The 15103-nt window shown below is 30.7% G+C and overlaps 1 protein-coding gene across 1 annotated transcript in view; it reads left to right on the top strand.

Annotated features, from left to right (window-relative positions):
- LOC134693670 (aromatic-L-amino-acid decarboxylase-like) overlaps positions 1-14696 on the top strand; it is a 44638-nt gene extending 29942 nt beyond the window's left edge. Inside the window, exons 11-14 of the mRNA XM_063554564.1 lie at positions 293-312; positions 2576-2674; positions 12829-12930; positions 14192-14696. Of these exons, the coding sequence (XP_063410634.1) occupies positions 293-312; positions 2576-2674; positions 12829-12930; positions 14192-14647 (677 nt within the window). The 3' untranslated portion in view covers positions 14648-14696. The remainder of the gene's footprint in view (positions 1-292; positions 313-2575; positions 2675-12828; positions 12931-14191) is intronic.
- Positions 14697-15103: the final 407 nt, after the last annotated feature.

Genomic DNA, 15103 nt, shown 5'->3' with positions numbered 1-15103 from the left:
GGATGCATCAAAATATGTTAACAGGTGTTAATGAAATTGACAATTTCGTTGAATGTGAAAGGCACTCGAAGGGGAAACAGGGAAACAGATTCTTACATAGTTACTCGTGGATTATCTGATTTATCCAATCTCGATAGTAAAATTGATGATTTTATTATCGAGATTGGATAAATCCGATAATCCACTGGTATCAAAGTAAGATTCTATATGTATCATCCTTTTCAATGTAACAATCACACGATGTGAATATTTGTTATCAATCTTACGTTAGAGACATTCCTTTATTCTCAAGATAAAGCAGAGGATTTCCGGGTAAGATTGCATGTGTATTTATAGAGTAAATGTTATGTTTTTATAATATACATAATTATTATTGCCTGTTAGTATTATTAGATAGTAATATGTATGAAAAACTATATATATAATTTGTAAAAAAAACTAAGTGAGAACTATTTAAGAAATAATTTATGCAAGCTATACTTTATTATAGTTTGAACATTATATTCGTGATTATTTTTGTCCGAGCGATAGTGAGCCTCTCTTTTTTGTTTGTAAAGAAGCAAACAGCTGGCACTGTGTTTTTTGCAGACCGGGGAGGAGTTTTTGAACAGCCAGCATGCACGGTTGTCGTATCTAGGTCAAGTATATCAATTTCGGAATGCAACACATTATACAGTCGTATTAAATGAATTAGAAACCACATGTGCATCATTTAAGAGTTTGGAAGTGTTTTAAGTTAATGAAATAAATTAAATGCATGCCAATTTGATAAAATGCATTATACTGCAATAGTCAATATACGCTTGTGCAATTTTTTTTATTGGATTTAGAGCATGGGTTTATTCATAAAGCACGTCATATTAGAAATTGATATTATTTCTGACTCGTATAATACACATTGGTTTTTTTCTTCTAATAAGTTTTAAAGTAACGGACTTGTTTGATTCAATTAATTAATGATCCATTAAGCAGTATTCGACATACAATATTCATCATACTGAATTAAGTAGCCGTTCGACTTCTTCCGTCCATTCGTTTGAAAGACAAGGGTAGATAATTCTCGTCAAAGTTTTCTTGTTTTTATGAATAAAAAATGGTAATTTTATATTTGATCTGTAGTTAGGTAATGTATATTTGTAACATATAAGCATATGACTTACATCTAAATATTGACAATGAGGGTCGGTTGAAAACAAAACTATACGACAAAAGAGATGATTTCAGCTTTCCAATTGTGAACGTTCTATTCCCAAGTAGTAACATTCCAGCAGCACCTTCATACGGGGTATAAATCTCCCAATTGATACGATATTCCCGTGCTTGTATTTCCTATCATGATTTTCTTGAAAGAAGGTTGCTACTCACATGGCAGCTACATATATTAAACCAAGAGTTCCAAATGGTGAAGTTTAAATCATCCCTTCGTAAATTTTACGGACTCTATCACGAGTTGGTTGACCGTTATGGAATAACCGTTTCACAGATGAAATCGGATATGTTCCTTACGTTGTAACTACAATCCTCTTTCCATTCATGATTGTGACCTACCGAATAAGACTATTTACCGAATTTGTTATATTATGAGCAACACGACGAGTGCCTCATGTGGAGCAGGATCTGCTTATTTTCCCGGAGAACCTGAGATCACCCCTAGTTTTTGGTTGGGTTCGTGTTGCTCATTCTTTAGTTTTCTATGTTGTGTCATGTGTACTATTGTTTGTCTTTTTGTTATTTTTATTTTTAGCCATGGCGTTGTCAGTTTATTTTCGATTTATGAGTTTGACTGTCCCTCTGGTATCTTTCGTCCCTCTTTTACATCTGCTGCCATGCACATATGTTTGCCAATTTTTATATTTTCTACAACACCTGTTGACCAAAATTTCAATGAATTAAGGGAATGATCAGACATGCTTCCGTTTACATATATTACCTCAATCGATTGCACAGTCACGTACTGGTTTCTAAATGACTTTTTTATACTTATAATAAAATTTATAAATAAGACATAGCTGAGAGGTGATATAGTCGATTATTATCTGGGGGAAAACCTTCGTCAACGGAGGGAAAACAATCTGATCTCACATCCTCTCTGCGATGTGCTACGGTACTTAACTAATTATACTGAATGTTCTGCTTTTTATCTCTTTAAATTTTGAATTGCTGGTTTTTGTCAACTTAAGAGCTGGGTACACATAAAAAAAGTGCAACCACGGTATTAGAGTAGAATAATTATTATTATTATTGTTGTATCGTCTAATTTACTCTTCGTGTATATTTTTTTTCGACCAACAAATAAATGCGCATTCACTCTGTCTTATATTTTATTATACCTTTTGTGCGGATGTTAATGGATTTATTTAAGTTGTATACTAGTACTCTATTCTAACAGTTCACATTCCAACTCAACATTTTAATCAAAAGAAATAATTTGACAAACCGTCATATATAGCGGAAGGTTGGTATAATCTGTTCAAAAGTGTCTGAGATCAATGACGTTTTGATTATGCTATAAATGGAAAATTTATACTTTATGTTCTATCCGCTTAATTTGACTGTATTCCGTTTGAATTTTCAGCACTGGGGTATACCATTAAGCCGACGGTTCAGGTCATTAAAGATATGGTTTGTTATCAGAACATATGGTGTGGAAGGCTTACAGCATTACATAAGAAAGGTACACTATATGTATTTTTGATTTTGATTTTACTACTATTACACAATCTATCGATTCGTTTGAGATGACATAAATATTTTGTTCCTGTTACCATGAACCATGTTCCCCTTGTACGTTCTAGACCGAAAACACTGTCTTTCGGAGGTATGAAAGGAAAACCCACCTTTCGGCTAGGTAGTAGTAACAATTATAATGTTATATTCCTGATCTGGTCAAACAAACGATATTTTTGAAAATTTGCGATTCTACTCCGCCATGGAAGTTCCGCTAAAACAGAAGGCTGTCAGTTCCAATTCAGCTCGTTGTTTACCATTAAGGTCTTGTGGCAAAGATTTTATACCTAGTTGAGCCGAAAACAAATTAAGATATGAATTCATTCGGCGAGTTTGCGAAGTATTTTTGTTTATTGACCGCAAAATGTGAAATTATGGTTTTACAAAACCTCTTACAACCGAGAAATGAGCAAAACATGCAAACATACTAATATATGAGGGTGGTAAAGGTTTTTTTCGTGAAACGTTTTCGGCCTTTTTATTTCACGTGTTTTCGTTTTTCGACGCTTTATTTCTTGTTTTCTCGTTTTTGTTCGACATGCGTGCCTCATGTTTTCCTTCATTTATTTATCGTGTTTAGTGTACCCCATCTACCCCTTGGTATATGTAACAATCGTGAGTGTTTTAAAGGGGCACTAGCTGTCAAATTCATGTTCATCGATTTGACTCAAATTCTCATATTCTTTTTATAACTATGTAAAACATTTTTATGCCCCACCTACGATAGTAGAGGGGCATTATGTTTTCTGGTATGTGCCTCCGTTCGTTCGTTCGTCTGTGCGTCCGTTCGTCCCGCTTTAGGTTAAAGTTTTTGGTCGAGGTAGTTTTTGATGAAGTTGAAGTCCAATCAATTTGAAACTTAGTACACATGTTCCCCATGATATGATCTTTCTAATTTTAATGCCAAATTATAGTTTTGACCCCAATTACATGGTCCACTGAACATAGAAAATGATAGTGCTAAGTTCAGGTTAAAGTTTTTGGTCAAGGTAGTTTTTGATGAAGTTAAAGTTTCATCAACTTGAAACTTAGTACACATGTTCCCTATGACATGATATTTCTAATTTTAATTCCAAATTAAAGTTCTGACCCCAATTTTCACGGTCCACTGAACACAGAAAATGATAGTGCGAGTGGGGCATCTGTGTACTATGGACACATTCTTGTTTAAACTATCAAAAGTCTAAAACTATTACAGGAAGTGGTCCCAAAAATATTTAGCTTCGTTTCCTGTGGAATTTAGTCTAGACGCCATCTAATTAAATATCGAGTTGTCCTCCTATGACTATATTAGCGATGTCATCATAAACATAGATATAAATAAATTAAGCAGCTCGTGCATTTTTATTTTTATAGATCTCTTAAATTTCATATTATAGATTAGAATATATCATATGTATATAATTGATTTTACCTATATAAGAATGACATTTTTGTGGATCGAATCAGTGAATCAAATTATTTACCTTTGTTTCACTTTCAATGTTGACATTCTTTTGCTTTAAAAAACCGTGCACGGACAATGCATGCGTTATTCTATCTCTTTTTAAGGGTTATATCAAAGTTCACATGAATACGGATAAATGAGGTCGAGTTATTCACTTGAAAGTGAATAATTCATTATCTATTTATTTATTAATGAAATGCACATTTATACCCCTGGGGTTGAAGGCATATACAAACAATACAATACAATATACACAATAGAAAAATTAACATATTAAACATCATATATAAAGTGATAAACAGTAATATTTATACAGGCGTTGTGTCCACTCCCCTCAGAAAATTAAAGTATTCTGGACATATATTATTTATATTTTTTTCAAGCTGATTACGTAAAGATTTATTAATTTTATATTTTAAGAAAAAGTGGGTTTCATCTTCAACCGCATTTATATTACAATGTTTACATATTCTATTTTCTCTTTGAATTCTTTTATATCTACCCCTCTCTATTTCCAAGAAATGGTCACTTATTCGCATTTTACATAATAATTTTCTATTTTCAAAACTATTTTTAGAAATGTATTTGTCTATTTCATATTTTGTTTTTATTTTACTGTACAAGAATATTTTAGTGGTTTCATTAGTTAATTTTAATTTTTCAAAGAAAATATTTTCAAAGCTTTTTTAATATTTTTTGAGAATGAACTCTTCTCTTTTTTATAGTTTATATCCTGAATTTTATTTATGTCTAATTTATTTACATTGGCTATATTTTCTACATATGAAAACCATGAAAATATACCATTAGTGCTAAGCCATTTAGATAAACAAAAGGCATCATATAATAAAGGGTTATTTTCATCACTAGAAATTCTTGCTAAGTACTTCAATGATTGTACTTTAATAAAGACATCTATGTGATACTGAGCTAGTTCTGCTCTTGCAGCTATATTGACAGATTGTTTACTAAGCCCAAGTATATATTTGCAAAATTTTAAATGTGCCTTCTCTACTTGGCTACTATCAATCATTGCTAAAATATCAAATTTACTCATCTATACATTTAAACGAGAAGACCTCATTTTTGGTGTCGCTTCTCTTCTTTCCACAATAAATTAACTTTCATGCCTCTGTGTCCTATATGTACAGTGCATAATCGCATTTGTCATCCATTCATATGATTATCCAGATTGAGTTATTTTGGGAGAAAAACGAGAAAAAAGGCGTCCGGATATGTTTCCGTCATTGGACGAAATTTCAAGTCAGATTAGACTTCCGGTTTGCGTTTTCTGTATACTTTAACATACATATATACTACCATAGACTTGCTACTTGCTACAATTCCCTTTCTATTATTTTTCTCTTACTAATTTATATGTTTACTGATAAGTGCTAGCCTACTGATTGCCCTTGGAGAAAGGCTTCCTCCTGCAGATGTCAGTATAATTGTAATCTCCTAGTTATAGCAGTGAAACTATTAAAGGGGCAAAATTGAAAAAAAGAAGAAAAAACATTAGGGAGGGACATGTAGCAAGTCTAATACTACCAATAAAGTGTATGTTCTGTCTGATATCAGTCATTGAACGAAATTTTAATTCAGATTAGACCTCCGGCTTGCGTTTATTGTATACTTTGAAACAAATACATATACTAGGAATAAAGTGTATTTTCTGTCTAATACCATTTTCAAGTTTACTATCCACGGCCGTCACAGAGTTTATTAAATAGAGAGTGTATGTATAATATAGCAATGACCGCCGTGGATTGATTATAAAACTGAGAATTGAATTTAAAAGAAAATACACTTTATTTATAGTAGTAAATGAAGCAGGACCTTTTTGGGACGTCGGGAACAGGTGTTTTTCAGATTAAAATTAATAGAGAACTAACAAAAAAACAGGATTTCTTTTGTGGAAAAAGAAGGAGCCGGGCTAGATAAACAATTATCCTGTCCCAAATTACCTATGACTTTTGATACCTTTTCTGAAATTCTCCAGTCATTAAGTTTTTTTACAAAAAAAGAAGATGAGGTATGAATGCCAATGAGACAGCACTCCACAAGAGACCAACATGACACCGAAATTAACATTTAAAAATCACCTTACGGCCTTCAACAATGTGCAAAGCCGACACTGCATAGTCTGATATAAAAGGCCCCGAAATGACAATGTAAAACAATTCAAATGAAAATACTAACAGCCTTATTAATTTACAAAAAATGAACGAAAAACAAATATAAAACACATAAACAAACGACAACCACTGAATTACAGGCCCCTGACTTGAATATTCCTAATATATTACATGTATGTTCATAATGAAATTAAAAGAAAACAAAAAAATAGGAATTTGGGAAATAAAGAAGGAGGGTTAATAAAAAAAACATTTACCTGTCCCCAAGCACCTATTACTTCTGATACTTTTCTTAAAATTCACAAGTCAATAAATCTTTTACAAAATTCTTCCTACAACACTTTACATACTTTAAACCACGCTCTAAATGCCCGCGATTTCGCGGGTGTGTTCTAGTGTCTTTGATTTGAGCTCTTCTTTCAGCTCTTATTATTTTTTCATAAAAATCCATATACCAAATTTCAGAGTTATACATAAGAATAGGTTTAACTAGTGATTCGAACAATTTTTTGTATACTTTTATAGACACATTTTCTAAAGGAGAAAGATACTTAAAATAGAAAACAAAACTTTAGTACCTTTCTTAGCCAATTCAGTGTGTGATGAAGTCAATTTCCCAGATGCTTCAATTATATTTCCAAGATATTTATATTTTAAAACTTTTTCTAGTTTGTCACTATTTAAGTAAAAATCATATTTATTATATAAAATGTTTTTCTGTTGAAAGACCATTATTTTAGTTTTTTGTTTATTTATTGTGAGCTGCCACTTATTACAATAAGAATTTAGTTTATTTATAGAGTTCTGTAAACCTTCAGGAGTTTCAGATAATAACAAAATGTCATCTGCAAACATAAGGCAGTTCATTGACATATTTTGCAGAGTCACTGGTTTACAACTTTCATCAAATATTTCTGGTAGATCATTTATATAAAGATTAAATAAGTTTGTACTCATATAATCCCCTTGTTTCACTCCTCTATCAATAGAGACATATTCAGATATATTCTCCTTTAATTTCACTGAAGCTTCAGTATTCTTATACATATATTTTATCAAATTGTAAAATTTTCACCAATTTTCTCATTTTTTGTTATTTTGTACAAAAGACCTAACCTCCACACTGAATCGAATGCCTTTTTTAGGTCTACAAAACAACCATAAATCTTTTTCTTTTTATAATTTATATATTTATTAAACAGTCTTTACAATAAAGACACCATCTGAAGTCCTACTATTCTTCTTAAAGCCTAGTTGATGGTGACATATATTATTTTCAAATAAAGTAAGTAATCTACAATTTATAACCATATTAAATAATTTACTTAGACAGCTCATCAGAGAAATTCCTAGATGTAGTTTGAAGGATCAAGATAATCCCCACTTTTAAATAATGGAATTATAAATGATTTTTTCCAATTTTCAGGATATAGAGAGGTAGATAATATAAGTATAAATATTTAGCTATGGCTGTTAACATTACAGAACTACTATGTTTTATAATTTCATAACATATTTTATCTGGTCCACAACTTTTCCCACTTTTTAATCTTTTAATTTGTGTTTTTATTTCAGATATATTTATTGGTGTGTCACTTTCTTTTGATGTTAGCAACTTCTCTGTTTTGCATAATTCTTCAAAAATACTTTTCTCAAAAAATTTATCTATTTTTTCAGGTTTACACTGATTTTTAAAGTGATCTGCAAACTGACTTAAATCTAGCATGTTATCATCATTCTTGTCCTTATTAATTTTTATTGTTCTTAATAGTTTCCAAAATTCCTTGCTTTCATTTGGTGACATGTTGTCTAGTTTATTCAGAACATTGAGTTTAAATTCTCTTTTTTTAACTTTAGAAACTGTTTTTAATTGTTTAGAATAAAAGAAGTATTTCAGTCCTATAGATTGATCAAAGGGAGATAACTTTAATTTTTACTATACAGATTAAAAGTACTTCTTAATGCAAAACATTTTGAGACTGTCCAGTTAGATATTCTTTTTCTTTTCTTTTTAAATTATCTTTTTCTCATACACTTATGTGATAAAGTTATATAAATGTCTGAAATTAAGTCTGTAGCTCTGTTCAGTCCATCTTGAGTATTTTCAAAGTTTGTTTGTTGAAAATTGTTTAATTCTTCATATATATATTTTTCTTTAAGCTCATTCTTAAGCAAGAGTTTTGAAGTGTTTGTCCACTTGAATTCAAAATCTATTTTTTTATAAATATTATTTATATTTGGCAGTCTTCCATCACATTTTAAATGGGTAACAATTTGATTATAATCTGAAAAGTATGATGGAGTTTTAACTATAAAATAATTCACTGAGGAGAGTAGACTTTCATTAGTTATTGCATAATCAACTACACTGCATCCTTTCATGCTAAAAAATGTCATATTTCCTAACAAATCTCCAATAAATCTCCCGTTTAGAATATGGAGTTGGGCAGAAACACAGAGGTCTAGTAAATCCCTCCCTTGTGGGTTTATGATTTTATCTTGACTTTTTCTAGTCAGTTGAAAATCTGACTTGTAGTTATCTGGTAAAATATGAGTCAAATTTATGTTGTTTTCATCATTTGCTACAAAATCAGAATAATTAGATACTCTTGAGTTAAAATCACCCATTAACAAAAAAAATCCTTTGCTAGAAAGGAAACTTATTTCTGATTTCAAACCTTCATATTCATTATTGTAATGCGGGGAATTCTTTGGTGGAATGAGATATGCCACATATATACAAATCATCTTGAAGTCCAAAAAATGACTTATCAAGTTTCATCCACAATCTATTCTGAGATTTGGTTACATTTTTTAGATAAGTAATTCCTTTTTCAAACTTTTTCTTATAGTAAACAATAATACCCCACTATTTCTTTTTGCTTTATTAGCTTTAGTTCTTTGCTTACAATAATAATTATATTCAGGTATTTGGACATCAGGTTCTACCCCTTTCCAAGTTTCTATCAATATATTTATGTCATGGTTTATCAATTCCAAGAAATCAGGGTCTCTGTTGTTCTGTTCCAATCCATGAACATTCCAGCTAGATATAGAAATAGAATCTATAGATGAAAACATTTGTTTTGTGTTCATATTTATTTATAAAACATTTAATTATGCAAGAAATTTCCCCATTCAAGTACATGTATATTAACTCATATGAAACTTAATTTGAACATATTTATCTTTTTCTAAGATGCTTTATAACAAAAAGTATATATTTTTAAAATATATATGTACCGGTATATATAATATACCCAAATCAAGATAAGCATTTTGTATCTATACACATTCCCTTATATACATGTATCTACATGTGTATATGATATATAAACACAAATACGTAGACGGTTTGACCTGTTAAAATTCCTTAATTAATATGGAATTTGTGTGTGTATAATATAAATGTATATATTGAAAATAAATTCCATTTTTATCAAATCTCAAACAATGCTAAAGAAGTTAAAGTAATTCCAAAAATAGCGCTTTACTTTGTTGTTGTTTTATTTTATTATTACCTTTGAAACATAGACTTTTCTCTTTATTCTAAATAAACATGTAAGTTAATAATGGTTCATATTATGACTAGATGATAAAGTTATTGCCAATTCACATGATTCTGAGGTCAATAACATTTTTATTTATTTTTCTGTTATATTTTCAAGTCCAAAATAGAAACTAAATAATGAGTTTAAATTTCATTAATTTCTATGTAGCTATAACATATAATAAAATAAAATATCTAACTATTTAGTTGTACAATTCTTTCATTAGAGATGTTAAAACCCATTTAAGCTTTTCCGGAGTATTTTCATCTTTATGATGGAAGGATTCCTGCATGTTACTTTTATCATGCCAATATTCATTGTGATTCTGATTTGAGGGTCCAGACTGGCTGTACATATAGCTATTTTGCTGTTCATTCTTTCCATAATTATAGTTATTTCTTTGTTCTCTTGTATACATGTAAGGTTCTCCATATCTATCTGTATTGTATCTTTGCTTATTTACATGTTTATTTCTGTTTTGGTAGTTTTGATTAGTAGATTTATTCGGCCAATTGTCAAAATACTCCTTCAGCCCCATCATTTTATTTAGAACTTTTTTGTATGATCGTACTAGTTTTGGGACACCGATTTCGATAGAAGGATGAATTCCATCGATTATATCGTCTTCTCTTAGGTGTGGACAAGTAACAAAACTACAATTGTAGTGATCACTTATTTCCTTTAATCCTAAGTTGAACTCTGCTCTCCTTTTTTCATACATCTTTCTCCAGATTGTGTTCCTCTGGAACCTAGGAAGTAATTCACAAAGTACAATTTTTGTTGTTGGTATACATTTTTGGTATGTATAAACTAGGTCTTCAACTTCTTGTAATACTTCACTTGGGACTTTCTTGTTCAAATCATTGGAACCAATTTGAAAAAGGGTTACCGTAGCTTTTATACCCTCATTTTCTACGTGTTTTTTTGCACCACCAACTGTTTTGTCTTTAAGCGTTGCAACTATCACTTTTTTGTCTTTGTACATAACTTTAGGATTTATGTGTTTCGTAACTGAAGATCCAATGATCCATAAGTCAGTTGTGATGTATTTTTCATTTAAGTCACATATTTCATTCTTTTTACTTTCTTCTGTCTTTGAACTTTCATTTTCATTATTTGTTAATGTTTTCTTGCTTATGTAAGAAACATGACTATTTCCTGGTTCTGATTCTTCAGGTTCATTTTCTAATATACAAAATTTATTATGCAGGTCTACATTTACCTGGATGTTTGGCTCAGTTTCATCTTCTATATCTTGTTTAGCTTTATTTTCAAAGTCATTTTTTTCAAATTTGCTTTCTAAGCCTGAAATTTTGGTTGTTAATTCAATCAGTGTTTCAATAAATTTACCACAGTCATCATGGTCAGTTTCACATTTATGATTTGTACTACATGTATTGACATTATTTGTGTCTATGTTGTGTTATATTTTCTCAGAAAGTAAAATAAGCTGATCAACTTTTACTTCTAATTTATTTATTCTTTCAAGTATTTTCCCATTACTTGATTCAAAAACCCTTTTCTCTAGTGATTCAAGTTTAGTGTCAAATTGTTTTGTTATTTCTAGAATTTTGTTATTTCCAATTTGCACTGATTGGACATCATTTTTTAAAGATACTGTTTGACTAATGTGGTCACTCTCTATAGTATGTAGAACTTCAATCATATTTATGATTTGTACTACATGTATTGACATTGTTTTTGTCTATGAACTGTGTTCTATTTTCTCAGAAAGTAAAATAAGCTGATCAACTTTTACTTCCAATTTATTTATTCTTTCAAGTATTTTCCCATTACTTGATTCAAAAACCCTTTTCTCTAGTGATTCAAGTTAAGTGTCAAATTGTTTTGTTATTTCTAGAATTTGGTTATTTCCAATTTGCACTGATTGGACATCATTTTTTAAAGATACTGTTTGACTAATGTGGTCACTCTCTATAGTATGTAGAACTTCAATAATATCTTTATCTGGTAAGCTCTGATTCATACCTTCTGGTTCAATTTCTGTCTCTTTTTGTTCTGTGTCTAAGTCACTGTAAGTTGAAAGTTTGTCATTATTTTCTCCTTCTTTTCTAATAACTACCAGATTGGACTTTTCTTTAAAATCATTTGATACTTTTTGATCAATTTTATAGACTTGGGTATCAACGTTTAATGGACTCTCTAGAGGCATAGTATTTATTAGTTGGTCAGGCTCCCCTCCCCCTTTTTTCATAATCTCTTGTACTTTATCGCTTATTAGTTTGAATTCAGTTTCAACCCACTTCTGTGTTACTTGTCCTTGTACCAAGCAATTGTATGTTGTGTAATAAAGAGTAATAGTAACAAGTTTTTTCCCTTTAACAGCTATCTGCGTTACTGATTTTGACAGGTTTGTTATTGGGTACACAGGTTGAAAGGGAGCTTTTTCGTCTTTAAAAGGATTTTTCTCAATTTAATATCGTAGTCCGACCAAGTGACTTTAATGCTATCATTTTCCCCGAGTTTAATATAATATCTCAACAGGAGCACACGCCTCCATATCAATACAGATTGTTTATTTACTTTAAAGGTTATTTGTTTTGGGTCGGTTTTCAACTCCACCATACCAGATTTTGGACTTCCGGTTTTACTCATGACTAGTATTTTTTTCAAATACACGGTTGTTCCATAAATTATAAGTTGTTCTTTCAAATTTTGGTTCTATGTTTCAATATTATAGTCTTTCCTATAACAGTTTTATTATCAATGTTTCTTTGCTTAATTTGACAAAAATGAACAATTCTAGCTGCTAAAAGCGAATTATTATTTCCTTATTTCACTATCATTAATGATTGAACAAAAAAAAATATACTTTAGATAGTAGCTAGTGCCCCTTTATAAATTCAAGATGTTCTACTACAAATTCCCTCAAGCTGCATGAAGCTGAGATTTATTAACACGGTAGTAGAAAACTGGCTCAGCTGTCTTGTGGTATTTATGTTTTCAGCATATACGTCTCGCTAAGCTCTTTGAAACATACGTAAAGAATGATGCGAGATTTGAAGTGATGGGGAAGGTAACGATGGGATTGGTGTGCTTTAGACTAAAGGTAAGGTAATATGGAACTAAACTTGAGTAACATTTTAATGATTAATAAAAGCAAAATTGCAGAAAAAAACAGCGAGAAAATATGATTTGGATAGTTCAGGATGAGTAATTGTCATTTTAGAATTAAATATTAATCTTCCTCTATTTGACATGACTATTAAAATTGAGAAAACCATTGCCATTGTTGATGCATAACAAATTTAATTAGATGACAGATATTTTTTTGGGCCATTATTCTAAATTCAGCTAACACTATCCACTACCTAAAAAATGAAAGAAAATCAAATTTATGAGTCTTAGATGTTTACTTACTTGTTTACATCTTTTGTTTGCTATTACTTTACTCGCAACTTTTTAAATTCATAAGACATATGTTACAAATGACAAATGGTGGTATGGAGAGCAGAACGATCATTCGTACGGATTCACATTTTTCTATTGACGATGGATACATTTTTGACTGTAAAGATATTTTCAATACCGAATAGTAATTTCATCAGACTAAATATATATAATCAGACAAATTAAGCATGTGATATTTATTTTGCCTTCAGCATTATTAAGGCATAGTAACCATATCTTTCAAATCTCAGTACAATATTCATTTAATTATTGAGATAAATAATTAACGATTCTTGTGTATTGATCTATTTGATATTATGTATACCATACACGAACCCCTCTTCTCCCTACATAAAAAAATAATGAACAGAATTGCTGAACAAAACTACAACTGTAGCAACATTGTATTTGAGGAGTCACGGTCATCAGTTGAAGATTTGAAGGTCGTAAATTGGGGTCATTCGAGACGTGTTTACAGTGACAGTGAAAGCCAAATCTCCAAATAGAATACATGCAGGTATCCCCATTCTAGAGCAGTTGGGGATAACACATAAATATACATTTTACACTACTTCTCCGTTTGTGCGTACGTTTTATGACCATCACTCGTAGAAGTGATGCCCTAAAATGCGTGGCGTTCTTCAATGAAAACGAACTTTACAAATATATTATATTGTAATTCTTTATCTAGATGTCGTCTTTTCTATTTTCAATGAATAGCTTTTGATTGGATCGTGTAACGTTTCGTTTCAGATAGCATATATAAGCTCCTGCCGGTTACTACCTCACCTCATTCGTCCTACAATTTAGTCAAATTTAAATTTGCGACTAATTGAAAAAGAAATAATTTGGAAAATATTATGCAATTCACTTTTTCTAATATATGCTTGAACCTTATTTATCATTACTTTTAACTGTAGGGACCAAACTCTCTGACCCAAAAGTTATGCAGAATGATCAATGAAAGTGCCCGGTTATACACAGTTCCTGCTTTGATTAATGAAAACTACGTCATTCGATTCTGTGTATGTGCACAAGATGCAATGGAGTCAGATATTGAATATGCTTGGCGAATTATTTCTCAAGAAGCCTCTGAACTGCTTGATCAACGAGCGTCTATCGAATCTAACATTGAAGCAGAGAAAAATGACAGACCAGAAGAGGTAGAAAACAATGGAGAATTTGATGACGTGTTTCCCGACTTCGATGATGAAATAATTTTTGATCAGCAACGTAGCAATCTTCAGAGAGCACGTATCCGACGAAACTTGTTCATGCGTATGGTATCAGATCCTAAATGCTACAATCCTAAAGTTTTACGAGCACTGAATACAGACAAACCACGCCATAAAAGTGAATCCGACGGGGAAAAGTAGATAGATATAATACTTTTCTGTAAAAGGATGTATTTTCCAAACGTATAATTTCTTGCAGTGATTTTACTTTATTTCAATTCTTTTTAATAAATATCTCTTGATATTAACCTAGATATTGTTAAAGAAAAGGCCGTTTGTAAATTTGATCTTTTAATACACATTTCTACTAACCTATTTGCAAACACGCCGAAAAACTCGAGTATTGAGTTTTTTGTTCATTTGAATACGTCTTTAGCATAATGACATTTATGATTCAAGTGATCATATGATAATGATATTCTAAAAAAAAAAATTAACGCTATTTGACAATAACGAATTGCATGTACAAAACATGAAATATACAAACTTCAAACACATAAAGATACTAAAAAAGAACAAAAAAAAGAGCATGGTATACCCGTTTACTTGTATTGATTCTATTAGGTGCGTAAAGCGGGATCTCTAAGACCTAATCGG

The sequence above is a fragment of the Mytilus trossulus genome, chromosome 12 (assembly GCF_036588685.1).
Source record: "Mytilus trossulus isolate FHL-02 chromosome 12, PNRI_Mtr1.1.1.hap1, whole genome shotgun sequence".
NCBI classification, from domain to species: domain Eukaryota; kingdom Metazoa; phylum Mollusca; class Bivalvia; order Mytilida; family Mytilidae; genus Mytilus; species Mytilus trossulus.
This window is presented reverse-complemented; position numbering and strand designations above follow the sequence as displayed.